This window comes from Salarias fasciatus, chromosome 9, assembly GCF_902148845.1.
Source record: "Salarias fasciatus chromosome 9, fSalaFa1.1, whole genome shotgun sequence".
Taxonomy (NCBI): domain Eukaryota; kingdom Metazoa; phylum Chordata; class Actinopteri; order Blenniiformes; family Blenniidae; genus Salarias; species Salarias fasciatus.
Window position 1 is genome coordinate 1115737 of NC_043753.1, and position 17727 is coordinate 1133463.

Below are 17727 nucleotides of genomic sequence, written 5' to 3' on the forward strand. Positions count from 1 at the left end.
TCCGTGTTCTCAGCTGGTCTCATGAAGCTGTTCCGCTGTGGAACATCGTCTGCTCAGTCGACTCGCCTGAACCAGCAGCTCCGTCCTCTCAGTGAACCGTCCTGCGGCTCCGTCAGCTCCACCAGCTCCACCCCCCCACCCCCCCCCACCCCCCCCACCCCCACCCCCCCCCACCCCCCCCACCCCCCAGGGAGGGGGCTGTGGTCTGGTTTTCACAGACTGGAGACTCACAGACTCCCTCTCTCTCTTCCTCTCTCTCTCTCTCTCCCTCCCTCTCTCTCTCTCTCTCTCTCTCTCTCTCTCAGAGGTCACCTGGAGGTCACAGCCTTCCTCCAGACCTCCGCTCTGATCAGTCGTTTCTTCAGACTCTCAGCTTCATGTCAAAACAAACTTGTTAAAACAATAACCTGAGGGTTACGGTTGATCTTTTACCTCAGGGTTAGGGTTGACCTTTAACCTCAGGTTTAGGGTTGACCTTTAACCTCAGGGTTAGGGTTGACCTTTAACCTCAGTGTTAGGGTTGATCTTTAACCTCAGGTCTAGGGTTGACCTTTAACATTAGGGCTCAGGCTGATCTTTAACCTCGGGGCTGGGGTTGACCTTTAACCTCGGGGGTCAGGGTGGGGTCAGACGGTGACCCTGCTGACGGAGCTCTTCAGACAGTCGAGTCACAAACCTCCGATTCATGAAGGCTCGTCTGACTCTGGGTGGCGTCCTGTCGGCTCGCCTCAGTGTCAGCCGCCGGGAGACGCTGGAGCCTCCGAACACCCCCCCCCCCCCCCGCCCCCCCTCCCTCCACCTCCTCCTCCACCCACTCGTCTGCCTCGTCCTTCTCCCTCCGTCCATCACTCAGTTTTCCAGACTCATCCTTAAAATCCTCGTCCCAGCTCTCACACATCGCTGGACAGTGTCCACTGTGTGTGTGTGTGTGTGTGTGTGTGTGTGTGTGTGTGTGTGTGTGTGTGTGTGTGTGTGTGTGTGTGTGTGTGTGTGTGTGTGTGTGTGTGTGTGTGTGTGTGTGTGTGTGTGTGTGTGGCCTGTGGGCCCGGGACTTGAACCAGACAGGCAATGAAACATCGCCACACCAGCCCCAGACTTTCCCTCTGCCATCGTGTGTGTGTGTGTGTGTGTGTGTGTGTGTGTGTGTGTGTGTGTGTGTGTGTGTGTGTGTGTGTGTGTGTGTGTGTGTGTGTGTGTGTGTGTGTGTGTGTGTGTGTGTGCTGGCTCACAGCTGAGGCTGCAGTCCTGCCAGACAGACAGAGCAGCTCAGCAGAGGCAGCAGTGAGTGCTGGGGTGTCTGGGGGGTCTGGGGGGGTCTGGGGCGGGGTGTGGGGGGCAGAGGGGGGTGGGGTGGGACGGTGGGGGCGGGGTCTGTCTTCGCGGCTTGGCGTTTGTCTGCGTGGTCAGTGTCTGTCCGTCCGTCCAGCTGGACCGTAGAGACAGGCGTCGTCGGCGTACAGGTGGACTGATTGTCTCCGCCCCTGCAGGGTACCAGCTGACCTCGGGGGGGCAGATACCAGCGGCGGGGGAGGCCAGGCCACGCCCACTGGAGCAGCAGGCGGACCTCCTGACAGGTAGGATGACTTCCTGGATCCAGACCGAGCAGAGGAATCAGTCCTTTGGCCCCAGGACCGAGCCCTGTGGAGCTCCGCTGCTCTGCCACCGCTCACCACCAGGGGGCCAGGCCAGCAGCTTCCAGGGATCGGGGGACGGTGTGGTCATGAGGGTCCACACGCACACACACACACACACACACACACACACACACACACACACACACACACACACACACACACACACCTGGTGCTCTGCCCCCCCTCCTGGACCCCCGTCCTCACTGTGCCCCTCCGTCTCCTGTCCTTCAGGGTTCTCCCAGGCTGGGTGGATGGGGGTGAAGATGGAGGTTGGCTCCGCCCCCCTCCAGGCAGACAGGCCCCCGGCCCCCCAGGACCCCCCAGCAGGGTCGGAGGCTCCGAAGAGTCCCGGCGCCATGCAGCCAGAGCCTCAGGCCCCCCGCAGCCCCCTGGATCTGTCCTCAGGTACGAGACAGCTGGGGGGTGGGGGTGGGGGTGGGGGGATGGGTGGGGGTGGAGTCGTCACTCTGAACAGCTTCTACATGAACCTGGAGTTCAGACAGAATCTCAGCTTCTCTGCTTGATTCTGATCGATCCTGTAAATCCTGCACCGATACCGGTACCGATACTGCTACCGATCAGGTCCGAGTGAGGTCAACGTCGCTCACCCACCAGTGGTGCTACATGCTAAAGAATGTGCCACGGCTCCCACTCCAGTGAAGCTACGTGCTACATGCTAAAGAGCTTCAGGGCTCCCACTCCAGTGAAGCTACATGCTACATGCTACATGCTACATGCTACATGCTCAGACAGGCTCTGCTTCCTGGACGTGTCGACAGATTCCTGCAGTAAAACAAATTGAGCTTCCAGCTGATTGTTTTTCCTGTGAATCGCAGCTGAACAGCAGATATATGGGTCAGTGGTGTTTCTGCTTCACACACACACACACACACACACACACACGATTCAGTCATGCATGTCATCTGATGACGTACAGGAAGAGCTGCCGCTCGCTTCACGCGATCTGATGTTTGTAACGTTCCAGCAGAAAGAGAACATCCGGAGGGTTTCCTGCTGTCAGGGATCAGACGGTGTCCATCGTACCGGTCAGAACCGGATCCTCTCTTTTAGTCATGACCCGAACTGGAACCGTCTCCTGCTGCAGTGACCGTCCGTCTGGCGAGGTTCTCTGATCCGTCCCGGTACCTGTCTGGAGAACCTCGCGGCGTCGTTCCCTTGGTGTGAAGCAGTATCGGTCCCGGTATCGGTCCATCCCTGCTCCGCTCATGATGAAGATTCGGTCTCCGTCAGCTCGGCCGGTTTGTCTGCTGAGGACCAGATGACTGGATCCCAGCCTGGCTCCAGACCTGGTCCCAGCTGGATCCCAGCCTGGCTCCAGACCTGGTCCCAGCTGGATCCCAGCCTGGCTCCAGACCTGGTCCCAGCTGGATCCCAGCCTGGCTCCAGACCTGGTCCCAGCTGGATCCCAGCCTGGCTCCAGACCTGGTCCCAGCTGGATCCCAGCCTGGCTCCAGACCTGGTCCCAGCTGGATCCCAGCCTGGCTCCAGACCTGGTCCCAGTGAGACCTGCTGAGTCCCGGTCCTCCGCTCCGTCCAGATCTGATCACCTCCACCCGTCGCCGCTGACGGATCGATGAACTAAACAACATTTAAAGTTTTCCACGTCTCTCATGTTAACAGGAACTCCCAGAACCGGTCTGCAGTTCCACTTTGAACAGGCACAACAGGGGTGTCAAACATGAGGTCTGCGGGTCAAAAGCGGCCTGCGAGCGTCTCCCATCCGGCCAAACCAGTCAAACTCATGTCAAACCGTTGATTTTGTAGCATCACAACACGACACTGGCTAGGCTAGGTTAGGCTAGCCTCAGAGCCACGCTGTCAGGGTGAGTGGGGAAAAATACCCACAATGCAACAGTGAGGGGAGAAAGGTCGAGGACATCTCACTCCCTTTTCAACCAATAGATTTGGTCTTTGCTGCGATTGTTGTAATTTTCTGTAGTTTAGTGAAAATCGCGATAGTTTTTTACATGTTCTAAAAGATGGAGTTTAAACTGGAGGGTTATTCTGGCTCCTGCTCACCGGTCCGGTCTAAACCGGTCTAAACTGCACCGTGCTGCTTCAGGAGAGGGAGGAGGGAGGAGCCCCAGCAGGGTGCAGTGGTAAGAGACCCCACCCCCCCCCCCCCCCCCCGATCTTCAGTCAGTGTGGCTCCGCCCCCAGACTCTCCCTGTTTGGTGGGTGTGGTTCCAGCGGAGTTCTGGTTGAGGTTCTCGGAGCGGATCCGGTTCTGAACCTTTCGTTTTCCCTCTCCGCCCTGAAACAAGGTTCTGCCGGCGACCGCTGGCCGGACGACGCCGCCTTCCTCCCCTCAGACCTGCCCTTCACCGCCAGCGTGTCCACGGTGATCAGCAAGCACGCCGGCCAGCTGGCGGCCGGCAGGGCGCCGCCCGAGGGGCCCCCCGAGGGGCCCCCCGGCTGGCCGGGCCGCGACGGCGCCGCCTTCGCCGGGGGCGACGAGCGCGACGCCGACGGGCCGGACCGCAAGCAGAAGAAGAAGAAGAAGAGGCGGCAGAAAGACGACGGGTCCTACGAGCCCCTGGAGGTCAGGGGTCACCCCGAGGCGCCGGCGGCGGGCGAGAACACGCCCCCCACCGAGGAGTTCTACCAGCGGGTCGGGCCCCGCAGGGACGGCGGCGACGGCGGCTGGGAGGAGCAGCTGGGGAAGGGCGGCGGCCGCGGCAAGAGGGGCAAGAACCGCAAGAAGATCCCGGAGGAGTGGGGGGGCGGGGCCTCGCAGGCGACGGTGGACCTGGGGGGTCCGGCGCCGTTCGGAGACCCGGACTCCAGCCGGGGCTCCTGGAAGCAGGACGCCTTCCCAGAAGTGGGCGTGGCCACCGAGCTGGTCCTGAACAGCGAGCTGAAGGCCACGGCCGCTCCGTTCACCATGCCGCCCGCCCCCGGCTCCGCCCCCATGCCCGCCCCCGGCTCCCCCCCCATGCCCGCCCCCGGCTCCGCCCCCATGCCCGCCGCCGCCCTGGACCCCCTCCACCTCCTGATGGACAGCGAAGCGGCCATGTTGGGCGGCGGCCACGCCCTCTCTCCGGCCTCGCCCCCGGGGAGTCCCGCCGTCGGGGACACGGTGGACAGCGGGATGTTTGACTCCAGCTCCTTCCTGGACTGCGGCGTCCGCGGCGTCCCCGAGGTGGACACCTCGGCTTTCAGCCCCGCCTCCCAGCCCAGCCCGGCCGCCGCCGTGGCCTCGGCGCCGCCGCTGTCACCCGCCGACGCCTCCTGGCTCCTGGACGAGTCCGGGATGACGCCCGGCGGCGAGCCCTTCGACCTCAGCGGCTCCGCCCACCCTCTGCCGCTCGGTCTGTCCTTCGACACGCCCAGTCCGGCGCCGCTCCGCTCGCCCAAAACCACGGCGCAAGAATCCCAGTCCAGGGATCACAGAGAGTCCAGGTCCGACCAGAACCAGTCCAGGAAGTCTCGCTCGTCGTCCTCGTCCTCGGTGAAGAGTCCCGCCTCCCCAGAAGCTCCGCCCCTCTGGCCACAGCCCTCCCCGGGATCCGGTCTGAACCCCGCGGCGAAGCCCTTCTTCCCCAGCTTTGCCGACCCGCCGGAGGCCCCGGCGGCTCCTCGGGACCCCGGCGGTCCCGTCATGGCAGGTTGGTTCTGGAGACGTAGACGTCCGTAGAGTAGAACCCGGCGGAGACCCCTGCTTGGCTTGTGTCGTAGCTCCGCCCCCTCCCGGGACGGACCAACGGGGTTTGGGTGTCTCGGGGTCTCCGGTCCTTCCTAACCTGCATGGACTCTTCCGGAACCTGCTGGCTGACTAATGCATGGGTCCCGCTGCGGACCGCCGGTCCCGCTGCGGACCGCCGGTCCCGCTGCGGACCGCCGGTCCCGCTGCGGACCGCCGGTCCCGGCCGGACCGTCTCTTACTAATCCCTGGCTCAGAGACTGATGCATTCTGGGAATGTCTGATGGGTGTCCTGCTACTAACCCGTCGCTCCGCCTTGTTCCCCGGAGACAGCGGTAGACGTAGTCCTCCACCCGAACCCTCCGCCCGGGTCTGTCCACAGGCTGAGGTCAAAGGTGTCTTTTCTGTCCAGCTTCCTGTTTCCTGTCGCTCACTCACCACTAAACCCCTCCTGGGCGGGACGGGCCGGACGGGCCGGACGGGCCGTCCCTCAGGAGACGTCCTCTGTGGACTCAGGTTCTAACTTGTGTTCTGTTGGTTCTTCTCTCTCCATGTTCCGTGGCGCCGGTCTCCTCGGCTCCTCCTCCTCCAGCAGGTGAGTCGCTCCTCTCTTTTTCCTCCTCGTTGTGGTTTGTTGGGTCAAAGGTCGAGTGTCTTCTGCCGGGACTCTGATCCCGGAGTCTGGACTGCTGACTGGTTCCAGATCCCGTCGTCCTTTTGGTCCCTTCAGGTCATGTCCTGCAGCGGTCACTGGAACAGTTTGATGTGAACCAGATGTTTCTTTAACATTCTGTTCTTGTGAATGTGTGAGCACGTGCACGCCTGTGAGCACTCGTGCACTGCCATGTTGGGAGGACAGGCTGAGACTCGGCCGTCTCGTTTCCTCGTCCCTCCCTTCAGCCCTCCTGCCTGGAGTGAGGCCGGAAGCAGCCCTCAGCTGCCGGGGGGCGGGGCCTCTGTTGGGGGCGGGGCCTCTGACATGGGGCGGTTCCTCTGCCAGGGGGTGGGGCCACTGCCATGGGAGGAGCCAATGTCAGGGTTTGTGGCCTCTATCAGGGGTGGAACCTCTGTTGTGGGGCGGAGTTTCTGCCGGGCGGATCCAATGTCAGGGGCGGGGCCACTGCCAGGGGCGGTGCTACTGTGGCTTCCTGGGTTTACGTATTTTAGTTTAGTTCCTGCGCTTGTTTACTTTTCCTCAAGGCTTTTTTTATGATTAATGAACCGTTTTGTGTTTTGGAAGCCTGTTTTCTTTAGTGTGTGTGTGTGTGTGTGTGTGTGTGTGTGTGTGTGTGTGTGTGTGTGTGTGTGTGTGTGTGTGTGTGTGTGTGTGTGTGTGTTTAGGCAAAGGCCTCATGGTGTGATCTCCGTCACAGTATCGGCATGTGTCCTGATGTTCTAGATACCGTTGAAACTTCACAACTCACAAGTATCAGTTCCACCTCCATCCTGAACATCAACTGAAATACTCGAGTACTTACAGGCAGATGTTTTCGATGCTGTTTGAAATGAACCTTAGAAAAACCAGCAGCAGCCACACTGCTCAGTCTTCTTCTCTCACTGCTGCAGGCTGACACTCTGTCCAGCTCACTAGCTCCCCCTAACGGGGGGCGGAGCCACTGCATGCAGCAGAGGCAGTCCAGCTCCCCGGGACTCTGGCTCCATCCGGTCCTCCATCAGAGCTCCACCCCGTTTTAGAGAAAACCATTCCTGGAAAATAATATCGTCTTAAATTCGGGTCGATACGGTAATCCATTTAAAAACAATAAAAGCTCAGATACAGACGTTGCAGAGGATATCGATTACTCAAGTCCAGTTGATCCAAAACGTCTCCCAGAACCAGAACCAGACCCAGAACGTCTGGGCCACAGAACTGGGAGGGCTCGGTTCCCTGAGTTCTATGTCGGAACAGTCGTCCTGCTGGATCCACTTTAAAACAGCTGTTAATGCAGATTACATCACCACCTGAGCAGCATGATCTGTTGATCTGTTCATGTATTGATATGCTGATCTGTTGATCTATTGATGTAGTGATCTGTTGATCTGTTGATATAGTGATCTGTTGATCTGTTGACCTATTGATGTGTTGTTGTAGTGATCTGTTGACCTATTGATGTGTTGTTGTAGTGATCTGTTGACCTATTGATGTGTTGAGGGGTGGTGATGGGGGTGGGGGTTGGGGGGGTTGTTGCCGTAGAGACTGAGGATCGGTTCCCGTTGCCGTAGCAGCAGATGCTGAGTTAATGAGGCGCTGACGGTCCAGCTGGAGACGCTGCTTCTGATCCAGACTGGAAAACAAAAGACCAACATGAGGTCATGTGACCAGAGCATCCCGCTAGCTGCTAACGCTAAGCGTAAAAGGTGAAATAAGCATGTTCTTGATCTGGTCACTTGGAGGAAAATATCTGAGAAACCTACAGAATAAAGCAGTTAAATCTGTATCCTGCTCCGCAGGAACTTTTCCTTCAAATCACAGAAAAGTTTGTCCTTTCCCAGAACGTTGTCCCTGATCAACAGATCAACCTGATCAACCGATCAATCTGATAAATTGACAGGTCGATCTTCACGAGGAACAGTTTCAGTTTTCGGCTTCCTGTTGATGAGGTCTGGAGTGGAGGAGGATGAGGGGGGGGAGGATGAGGAGGAGGAGGAGGAGGAGGAGGAGGAGCTCAGGAACTCAGACTCTCAAAAAGGACAACCGGTATTTACTGCGACAGCTTTTATTTTGAAATATGGTGTTTGTGGGCGGAGCCGATGGACGACTTTGATCTGTGATCAGTTCTCCATCGCTGCAGTGAGCGTCTCCGTCCACTAGGTGGTGTTTCTAACAGAACTCAGAACGGCAGGATGGGAACGTGGCAAGAAATGCTACACACACACACACACACACAGACACACACACACACACACACACACACACAAACACACACTATACATCATGACCCCCCGTAATCACCACCACACTGATGAGGAGACGGTTACCATGGCAACAGGAGGCAGTCGCTTCAGTGACTTAAAGTGAAGCGTTTTGTGTGTGTGTGTGTGTGTGTGTGTGTGTGTGTGTGTGTGTGTGTGTGTGCGCATGTGTGTGTGTGTGTGTGTGTGGGTGGTGTTGTGATGGAGACTGGATGAAGCTATAAATAGACGTCTTGCCAGCCGCTGTTCCCGACAACCCCCACCCCCCCGCCTCTGTCACCCCCGCCTCTCCATCAGCGCCTGGAGGACCGGGGGAACCTGGTGTGAGGGTTCTACCTTCACACTGAGCGGAACGTCCAGATGTTTTCACAGCAGAGAGGCAGCAGCCAGACAGGAAGACAAACCTGAAGACAAACCTGAAGACACCAGAGAGACACCGGAGACACCAACTCACCAGAGAGACACTAAATCACCAGACAGACCCAGAGAGACGCCAGAGAGACACCAGAGAGACGCCAGAGACACCAGACACACCAACTCACCAGAGACACACTAAACTACCAGAGAGACACCGGAGACACCAACTCACCAGAGAGACACTAAACCACCAGAGAGACACCGGAGACACCAACTCACCGGAGAGACACTAAATCACCAGAGAGACCCAGAGAGACGCCAGAGAGACGCCAGAGAGACGCCAGAGAGACGCCAGAGAGACACCAGAGAGACACCAGAGAAACACCAGAGAGACACCAGAGAGACGCCAGACAGACGCCAGAGAGACACCAGACAGACGCCAGACAGACGCCAGAGAGACACCAGAGAGACGCCAGAGAGATGTCAGACAGACGCCAGAGAGACGCCAGAGAGACGCCAGAGAGTCGCCAGAGAGACGCCAGAGAGACACCAGAGAGACACCAGAGAGACGCCAGAGTGACACCAGACAGACGCCAGAGAGACACCAGAGAGACACCAGAGAGACACCAGAGAGACGCCAGAGAGACACCAGAGAGACACCAGAGAGACACCAGAGAGACGCCAGAGAGACGCCAGAGAGACACCAGAGAGACGCCAGACAGACGCCAGAGAGACACCAGAGAGACGCCAGAGAGACGCCAGACAGACGCCAGAGAGACGCCAGAGAGTCGCCAGAGAGACGCCAGAGAGACACCAGAGAGACGCCAGAGAGTCGCCAGAGAGACGCCAGAGAGACACCAGAGAGACGCCAGACAGACGCCAGAGAGACACCAGAGAGACGCCAGAGAGACGCCAGACAGACGCCAGAGAGACACCAGACAGACGCCAGAGAGACACCAGAGAGACACCAGAGAGACACCAGAGAGACGCCAGAGAGACGCCAGAGAGACACCAGAGAGACGCCAGACAGACGCCAGAGAGACACCAGAGAGACGCCAGAGAGACGCCAGACAGACGCCAGAGAGACGCCAGAGAGTCGCCAGAGAGACGCCAGAGAGACACCAGAGAGACGCCAGAGAGTCGCCAGAGAGACGCCAGAGAGACACCAGAGAGACGCCAGAGAGACGCCAGAGTGACACCAGACAGACGCCAGAGAGACGCCAGAGATGCCAGAGAGATGCCAGAGAGACACTGAATCACCAGAGAGACACTGAATCACCAGAGAGTAGGGGTGTAACGATACACAAATATCTCAGTTCGATACGTACTTCGGTTCTGAGGTTGCGGTTCGGTTCGGTTTCGATTCGGTTACAGGAACAAAATGTAAAACCTAAATTTCCTTCTTATTGTCCATGCTTCCCATGTCCGCGTGTCTGAGTCCGCTTTGCGGCACATCACTGATGCGCACGCTCTTTCTCCCATGCTGCATTTGGGCTCAGCTGTGCGCGTTCCATGCAGGCGCACTGATCCACGCGTCCTCCAGAAGCTTTTCCGCCTCTCTAGACTGTTAATCTGCTGCTTTATTACAGATCATTTATAGGAAATGAGGCACATACATTGTCAGAACATTATCATTTATTTAGCCTTTTTTTCTGTTCCTGAATCTCGGGGGCGGCGCCCGAGCGATAAGTTACTTTACTTCTGTGGGCAGACCTTCTCCCCCCTCCAGACAGCGTCTGCTGCCTCCGTCCTGCAGTGTCTCTCTCTGGGAGTCTCTGGACGGAGCTGCAGCCTGACGGCTTCACACGGCCACTTTTCACAGTTGGCGTCCGCCATGGTTTGTTTTCTGTGGCGCTTTGGCGCGACCTGCGCATACGAGCAACGCGGTCACATCTGTCCTGCGCGCGGACGTCTGCGGACAGGAATTCATGACGATCATTACGTCCCAGGGACCGATGCGCTACCCACGCGGACATGTGAAGCATGGACGAGGCTGCTAGCGGTAGCCATCATGCACGGGCTGCAGGTGTAGCTGCACGTTAGCAGCAGAGCGTAAACACACAACATCCGGCCGTGAGACAAAAAAAAAAAAACCCCAAAAACTTCTGATCCATGAAGTAACTCGTGCACAGCCCTGTGCCCAACCGAACGTCCCGAAACGAACGGTTCAGTACAAATATTGTTACACCCCAACCAGAGAGACACCGCATCACCAGAGATAGCTTGAAACAAACGGAAATGAAAAGAGAACGGACAGACTGAGTGAGCGGAGGACGAGCGTCCAGCCGGAAGAGGAACGATCGTTATTCAGCAGAAATCCATCAACTGGTCCAGCAGGCGGAGCCATCGAGACACAAACCATCAGAGAGCAGGAAGTGTGAGCGCCGCCCTGCTGGACTGCACGCTGTCTGCGACACACTGAGAGGATGAAACTGTGTGTGTGTGTGTGTGTGTGTGTGTGTGTGTGTGTGTGTGTGTGTGTGTGTGTGTGTGTGTGTGTGTGTGTTTGGGGCTTAATCCTCCACATGTGACCAGATTCACTCTGACAGGCTACAAGGTCTCCTTACCAGAGGCTGGACGGCTCCTCTGGCTCCCACACTCTTCCTCCTCCTTCTCCTCCTCCTCCTCCTCTTCCTCTTCCTCCTCCTCCTCCTCCTCCTCCTCCTCTTCCTCCTCTTCCTCCTCTTCCTCCTCCTCCACGGTCTCTGCCTCCGTCTCTCCAGCAGACGGTCAGTGACCCTCCGACTGGAGGACGTCACTTTACACACATTTCACATGAATGGAGACAGAACCCATACCCGATACCCAATACCGATACGCGATACCATACCCGATACCTGATACCAGATACCAGATACCGACACCTGATACCGATAACCGATACCCGATACCCGATACTTCACGGCTTTGCATATCATCTGTGTGGAGTTAGAATCCGGTTTTGTTCCATTTAATACAAACTGGTATCAGCAGAGAGTTAAAATCCAATCTGCCTCCGAATCCTGCCTCCAGGGGGAGGAACTGTGTGTGTGTGTGTGTGTGTGTGTGTGTGTGTGTGTGTGTGTGTGTGTGATTGTACACGTTGTGCTTTTCACCGGGAGGCAGTGACAGGAAGAAAGGGGTCGAGGAGAGAAAAACGTGGAGCGAAAGAGAAAAGTGGAGGGGAAGGGGGGTTTACTCACTCCACCACAGTGGGCGGGGCCGGGGCCCTCCGGCAGCCAATGGCTGTCCACAACTGGACCACATGACCCCAGTGAGTGAGTGATCGAGGGAGAGAGAGAGAGAGAGAGAGAGAGGGGAGCAGGTTCAGTTCAGCCTCTCAGTGTGACGGAGCTCCGAGCTCACAGCCGCCTGAGCGACTGACAGGAAACAACAGGCGGCGAGCGGCACCACAAAGGGACGGAGCGGCTCCACAAAGGGACGGAGCGACAGGGCGAGCGAGGGGGCGAGCAACAGCCCCACGCCGCGGCGCTCATTCCAGCGTGACACCTGCAGCTGAGGCAGACAGGATGTCGTCTCTGTCCGACCAGCAGTACGGCGAGCTGCGCCCGGCGCCGTCCCGGCCCGCCGCCGTCCCCCCTCAGACCTGGGACTGGCAGCGCCCCGCCGGGATGGACGTGGGCGGCGGACCCCCGGCCCCGACCGGGCTCACGGATGAGGACAAGCTGTGCTTCCTGGAGCGGCCGTCCAGGTCCAGCGTGGCCCCGGACCCCAAGGCGTCCGGACAGGTGGGCGGCGTCCTGGGAGGGGCCTCCCTGGGCCCCGCCCCGCTGGGCCACGCCCTGCTGGGCCCCTCCCTGCTGGGCCCCGCCCCGCTGGGCCCCGCCCTGCTGGGCAGCGCGGGGCAAAGCCCCGACAGCCCGCTGTCCTCCACCCCGTCCCCGGCGTCCCTCGGAGCTCTGGGCTGCGGGGGCGGCGGCGGGGCCGGCCTGCCTCCGGTTCCCGGGTCACCCGCCCGGCGGACCGAGGCGGTCTCGCCTGGGGGGGCGGGGCCAGCGGGGGCGGGGCCAGCGGCCGCCTTGCTGATGGAGGTGTCCCCATCGGAACCGTGGACAGTCTCTCATTTGGAAGAGTCCAGTCCGAAGGTGGCCATGCCCCAGGTGGCCCCCAGCTACTGCCTGATGGGAGGGGGGGCGGGGCCGGGGGCGGGGCCACAGCAGCTCTCTGAAGGCTCTTTGACGGACGGCAGTGAGGAGGAGGAGGAGGAGGAAGAGGAGGAGCTGGCGCCGTGCTTCATGGGCCGGGCGGAGCAGCAGAGGAAGGCGCTGCGCCGGGCGCAGTCCGACTGCTCCCGCCTGGCGGTGCCCCCCCTGCCCGACCTGCCCGACTCGTACCCGGGCGGCGGCGCCGACCCCCGCCGCTCCCCGCTCAACATGAAGCGCTCGCTGACCGTGGCCGAGGACCGGCCCCCTCCGCCGCCGCCGCCCACCCTGTCGGCCGCCGGCGCCACGCAGCTGGACCTTCGGTGGGCCCCCCCCGAACCGCCGCCCCCCCTCGGAGACGCCGCGGCCTTCGGGGCCCGGAAGGAGACGGGCGGCGTGGTGCTGCCGGTGCCCCCCAGCCCCGAGCGGGGCCCCGCCGGAGGGGCGGCGCCCGGCGGCGGCGCCCCGGATCCTGGAGCCGGAAGGTTTCCGGCGGACCTGGACTCTGGAGGACCGGGCTCCGCGGAGCCCCCGGTCTCACTGGGTGGTAGGTTGAAACCCGTTGATGTGTTCGTGCTCCAGTTTGCTCTCAGTCGACCAATCAGCATCGAGCGCCGCCGCCGCTGTTTTTCTGAGGGCATCGGGTTCATCCGGCGGAGACGAACCAAACCAGTCAGATCCCCGGTGATCCGCTGGATCCACTCGAGTCCGGTCCCTTCTGTGTTCTGGTTTTCTGGTCTGGCAGATGTCGGGGGGGTCGGGGGGGGGGGGGGGGGGGGGGCACCGGGGGGGGGGCTGAAAGGAGGAGTGTCAGGCAGCGAGAAAAAGAGAGGGAATGAAAAGCTGAGGGAAGTCAACACACACACACACACACACACACACACACACACACACACACACACACACACACACACCCCACCGGCTACTTGGCATTCCACGACGGTCGTCTGCTGCTGGTCGGGCGCAGAGAGCAGATTTCAGCTGAATGTCTGGAGGAGAGACAGTGAGAGACAGCAGGCTGGACGGCGTAGGACAGTCGTCCAGAGACAGTCGTCCAGAGACAGTCGTCCCTCCAGAGACAGTCGTCTATCCAGCAGACACGTGCGAATCAGACCTGAGTCCTCCATCACTTCACTTCCTGTCCGTCTCCGTCCTCGCTCCCGCTGGATGCCGGTTGGATTCCCAGAGCAGAGCCTCGATGGCTGCAGACGTCTCGCTGCTGTCTGATGACGACCAAAACGAGGTCACCAACTTGGAAATGCGTCCTGCGGCGGCGGCGCTCTGGTTGACCGTCGGTCTGAGTCCCTCTTCCACTTCGTCCTCTCTGTCTCTGTCCTCTCCCCTCTCCTGGCTCGCCGTGGCGTCCATCATGGCCGAGCCCGCCGGCGTTGGACTACATGTTCAGACTCCGCCCCCTCGGGCCCAAACAGAAACGTGGCAGAGACGCTGAGCCGAGGGCGGCGGGTCGGGACGCCGCTGTCCAAGGTCAGAGACAGAGGGTGGAGACAGTGTGGAGCGTCCACAAACCCACTCGTCTCGTTTCAAGTGTGAAAAAAACCCAGAGTCTGAATTTTGTCCTGAGCAGGACGACTTGAGCAGGTCCAGCCGGACCGGACCGGACCGGACCGGACCGGACCGGAACCCCGCTGTGGTTCAGACAGTCTGAACCGGATCAGACTGATCCAGCAGAGCTTCGAGTCCGTCCTTCACTCTTCATCAGGTTCAACACCCAGTGGCGTCCACACTAGCTGTAGGTGCCTTGCTCCAGGGCTTCGGCAGCCTTCAGAGAACGCCTCTGGTTCTAGGTCTAGCAGTGGTTGACCTGGACTTGGTCTCTCAGTGAGTTTGCTTGCTCTTTGGTGATGTCCCGCCCCTTTGGTGATGCCCCGCCCCTTTTAGCAATGCTCCGCCCCTTTGGTGAGGCTCCGCCTGTCCGTGGATTATTCCACCATGAAAGCGTTGTGTGGTGCTCTTATCAAAATAAAAGCATATCATGAGCAGAGTTCTTTTATTTGAAGATGCGTCGCGTCTGTTCTCCTGCATTCTGAGCCAACTTTCCCATGATGCATCAGGAGAAAACAATGAAAACTGAACCGAACGATTGTCGAAGTTTCACCTTTTTCTTTTTAAATGTTTGATTTGACAGCAACTGACCTGATTACCATCTACTTCCTGTCTGTGTTCTCCAGTGACATCAGACCAGCCGGAGAAGAAGACGGAGCCGCTGGACGCCGGCGAGAAGAAGGACGAGCCGCTGGACGAGCTGCAGAGACGGCAGCAGGACAGCGTGAAGGTGGAGTTCAGGAGCGGCGAGACGCCGAAAGAGAAGGAGGAGAAGGAGATACAGAAGGAGAAAGAGAAGGAGAAGGAGAGAGAGAAGGAAAAGGAGAGAGAGATAGAGAAGGAGATAGAGAAGGAGAAGGAGAGAGAGAAGGAAAGGGAGAGAGAGATAGAGATAGAGAAGAAAGAGAAGGAGATAGAGAGGGAGAAGGAGAAGAAGGAGACAGAGAAGGTTCCAGAGGAGAAGAAAGACGGAGAGAAACTGGTGAAGGTGGACGAGCCGAAGAAAGACACAGAAATGGGGAAAGAGAAGGAAAGAGTGGAAACAGTGCAGCAGAAGGAAGTGAAAGAGGAGAAAGAGTCCAAAGAAGAAGAGAAGACGGAGAGGGTTGAGACAAAGGTGGAGACGAAGGTGGAGACAAAGGTGGAGAAAGTGGAGAACCAGGACAAAACGGAGAAGTCCAGAGTGGAAGAGAAGGTGGAGAACAGAGCGAGTGAGAGAACAGAGAAGACAGAAGAGAAGGAAGACAAAGAGCAGCATCTGGACGAAAAGGACAAAAAGGACCAGAGGACGGAACCTATGAAGACGGAACCCGTCAAGACGGAACCCGTCAAGACGGAACCCATCAAGACGGAACCCGTGAAGACGGAACCCTCCGACCAAAAGACTGAGAAGCCTGACGTGGAGACGAAGGTGGAGGAGAAGAAGGAGGAGAAGAAGGTGGAGGAGGAGAAGGAGGAGAAACCTTCAGAAAAAGAGAAGGAAGAGAAACCGACGGAGAAGAAAGACGACAAGAAGACACCGAAAACCGAAGCAGGAGAGAAATCCAAGAAAGCGGCGAAACCGGCGGCTGACCTGAAGGCCAAGGTAAGACTCCTATAGCCGGTAACAGCCGGTAACATCTGGTAACAGGTGATAACAGCCGGTAGTAGCTCGTAACAGGCGGTAAGAGTCGGTAACAGCTGGTAACAGCCAGGAACAGCCGGTAGCAGCCAGGAACAGCCGGTAACAGTCGGTAGCAGCCAGGAACAGCCGGTAACAGTCGGTAGCAGCCAGGAACAGCCGGTAACAGTCGGTAGCAGCCAGGAACAGCCGGTAACAGGCGGAACCACTGAGTCCCGCTGTATCAGGAACAAGAGGAACTGCAGGCTGGGGAAGAATATTGATAGTTCAGTTTATCCAATCAGCAGATAAAAGATCACGATATATTAGATCATAATGGATCATAGTGTCAGGATGTTCAACCACATCTCGATTTATGGTGTTATTATCGTCTGGTGACGCTGATCAATCCTTCCTGATCCTCACCTGGAGTCACATCCGCCTTCACGTCAAGCTAGCCTGACTGTCAGGGCTTCAGTGCTGCATTAGCATAGCGGGTAAGCTAGCTGCAGCGTCTCGATGAAGCCCGGCAGGAGCGTCGATCAGCTGATCAGAGCGAGTGAAGGCTCTCCTCCGTCAGAGCCAGGGTGCTTTATTTTGAAGGTGAACCTGGCCGGTCATTTCATGCACTGCCTTTGCTTTAAAGCTTCTTTCTCTCGATGGTCTTTCAGCCACTTTGTGTTGAGTTGCTAACGTTTTGTAGCCTGGATGCTAACCCTGGTTCCTGGTTTCGTGGTTTTTGGTTCAGTTGCTGCTGTTTCCATTTGTTTTTCTTTTGTTTTTAATCCTTCCTTCCTGATTTTTGCCCTCCCTCCATCCCGCCTGGCTTCTCAGCCCGTTGCCGCGGCGACCAAACCCGCCACCGCCAAAACGCGGCCGAGCCCGGCGGCTGCCGGCGCCTCTGGCCCCGCTTCCAGGCGCCCCACACCCTCCACCACCACCACCTCCACCTCAGACAAAAAACCCAGCACACCCCGGGTAGCTCCACCCACCGCTGCCGCCGGGCCCAAGAGGCCGATGGCCGCCGCCGCCACCGCTGCAGCCAGCCGCACCTCCTCGTCCGCCGCCACACGTGACGTGAAGCCCAAGGTAAGAGTCAGCAGGAGGCCCCGCCCACCCGGATCCAGCCGGTCTGGGTCATCGTCCCTCGGCTCGGTCTTCGACGCGTCTCGTCCTGTTAGCTTTAGCGGACTGTTAGCGAGATCTGGGATCTGGGCGTGACTGAGATCCAGACAGATCCAGACTGATCCAGACTCTGACTAAACGTTTCTCTGATGACACCTTTGATCACAAACATCAATAACTGTATTTGAGGTTAGCTTTTAGCATTTAGCGTTGTTCCTGTGCCTTCTAGAAAGCTCCTGAAGCCTGAAGCTTCAGTCAGTGGAGTGAAGCAGATCCTGGGTCTATGTTCTCTTCTCAGACCTTCAACATGTCAGCTAACCGGAGTGTGGCTAACTAGCAGTTAGCTAGCAGCTAGCTAGCAGTCGCAGCGGCGTGGTTGGTGCAGGTTAATGTCCAGAGAGTTCAGCTTGATGTGGAGTTTCTCTGCGTCCTCCCGGCTGCTGCTTCTCATCCCCTGGAACATTTAGTCAAACCGTCTGGTTCCGTCTCAGATGTCCTGCTAGCGCTGAGCTCCTGCTCATGACGGTGAAAAGGATGACACACTGGCGTCTCTGAGGCTTCATGCTTCCTCTGCTCACAACGCCACCCAGTGGTTCCAGGTGGCGTTGCAGTGAAGAGGTGGGGTTGGATGTTAGCTTCAGGGAATATAGAGCGGATGTTTCCAGAGATGACGCCTGTTTCTGGATTGAGCTGAAGCTCAGTCTGGACGGTAGAGAGCGGCGCCTGTCT

General features: G+C 58.6%; 1 protein-coding gene across 8 annotated transcripts in view; it reads left to right on the top strand.

Annotated features, from left to right (window-relative positions):
- Nucleotides 1–17727, top strand: part of LOC115394055 (microtubule-associated protein 4-like) — a 64436-nt gene that overhangs the window by 27762 nt on the left and 18947 nt on the right. For 7 of the 8 annotated variants that reach the window (XM_030099190.1, XM_030099191.1, XM_030099195.1 and 4 more), the window contains 5 exons: nt 1488–1574; nt 1866–2039; nt 3920–5263; nt 14897–15858; nt 16708–16962. In XM_030099190.1, the coding sequence (XP_029955050.1) occupies nt 1488–1574; nt 1866–2039; nt 3920–5263; nt 14897–15858; nt 16708–16962 (2822 nt within the window). The remainder of the gene's footprint in view (nt 1–1487; nt 1575–1865; nt 2040–3919; nt 5264–14896; nt 15859–16707; nt 16963–17727) is intronic. The other variant, XM_030099192.1, reaches the window with a different exon arrangement.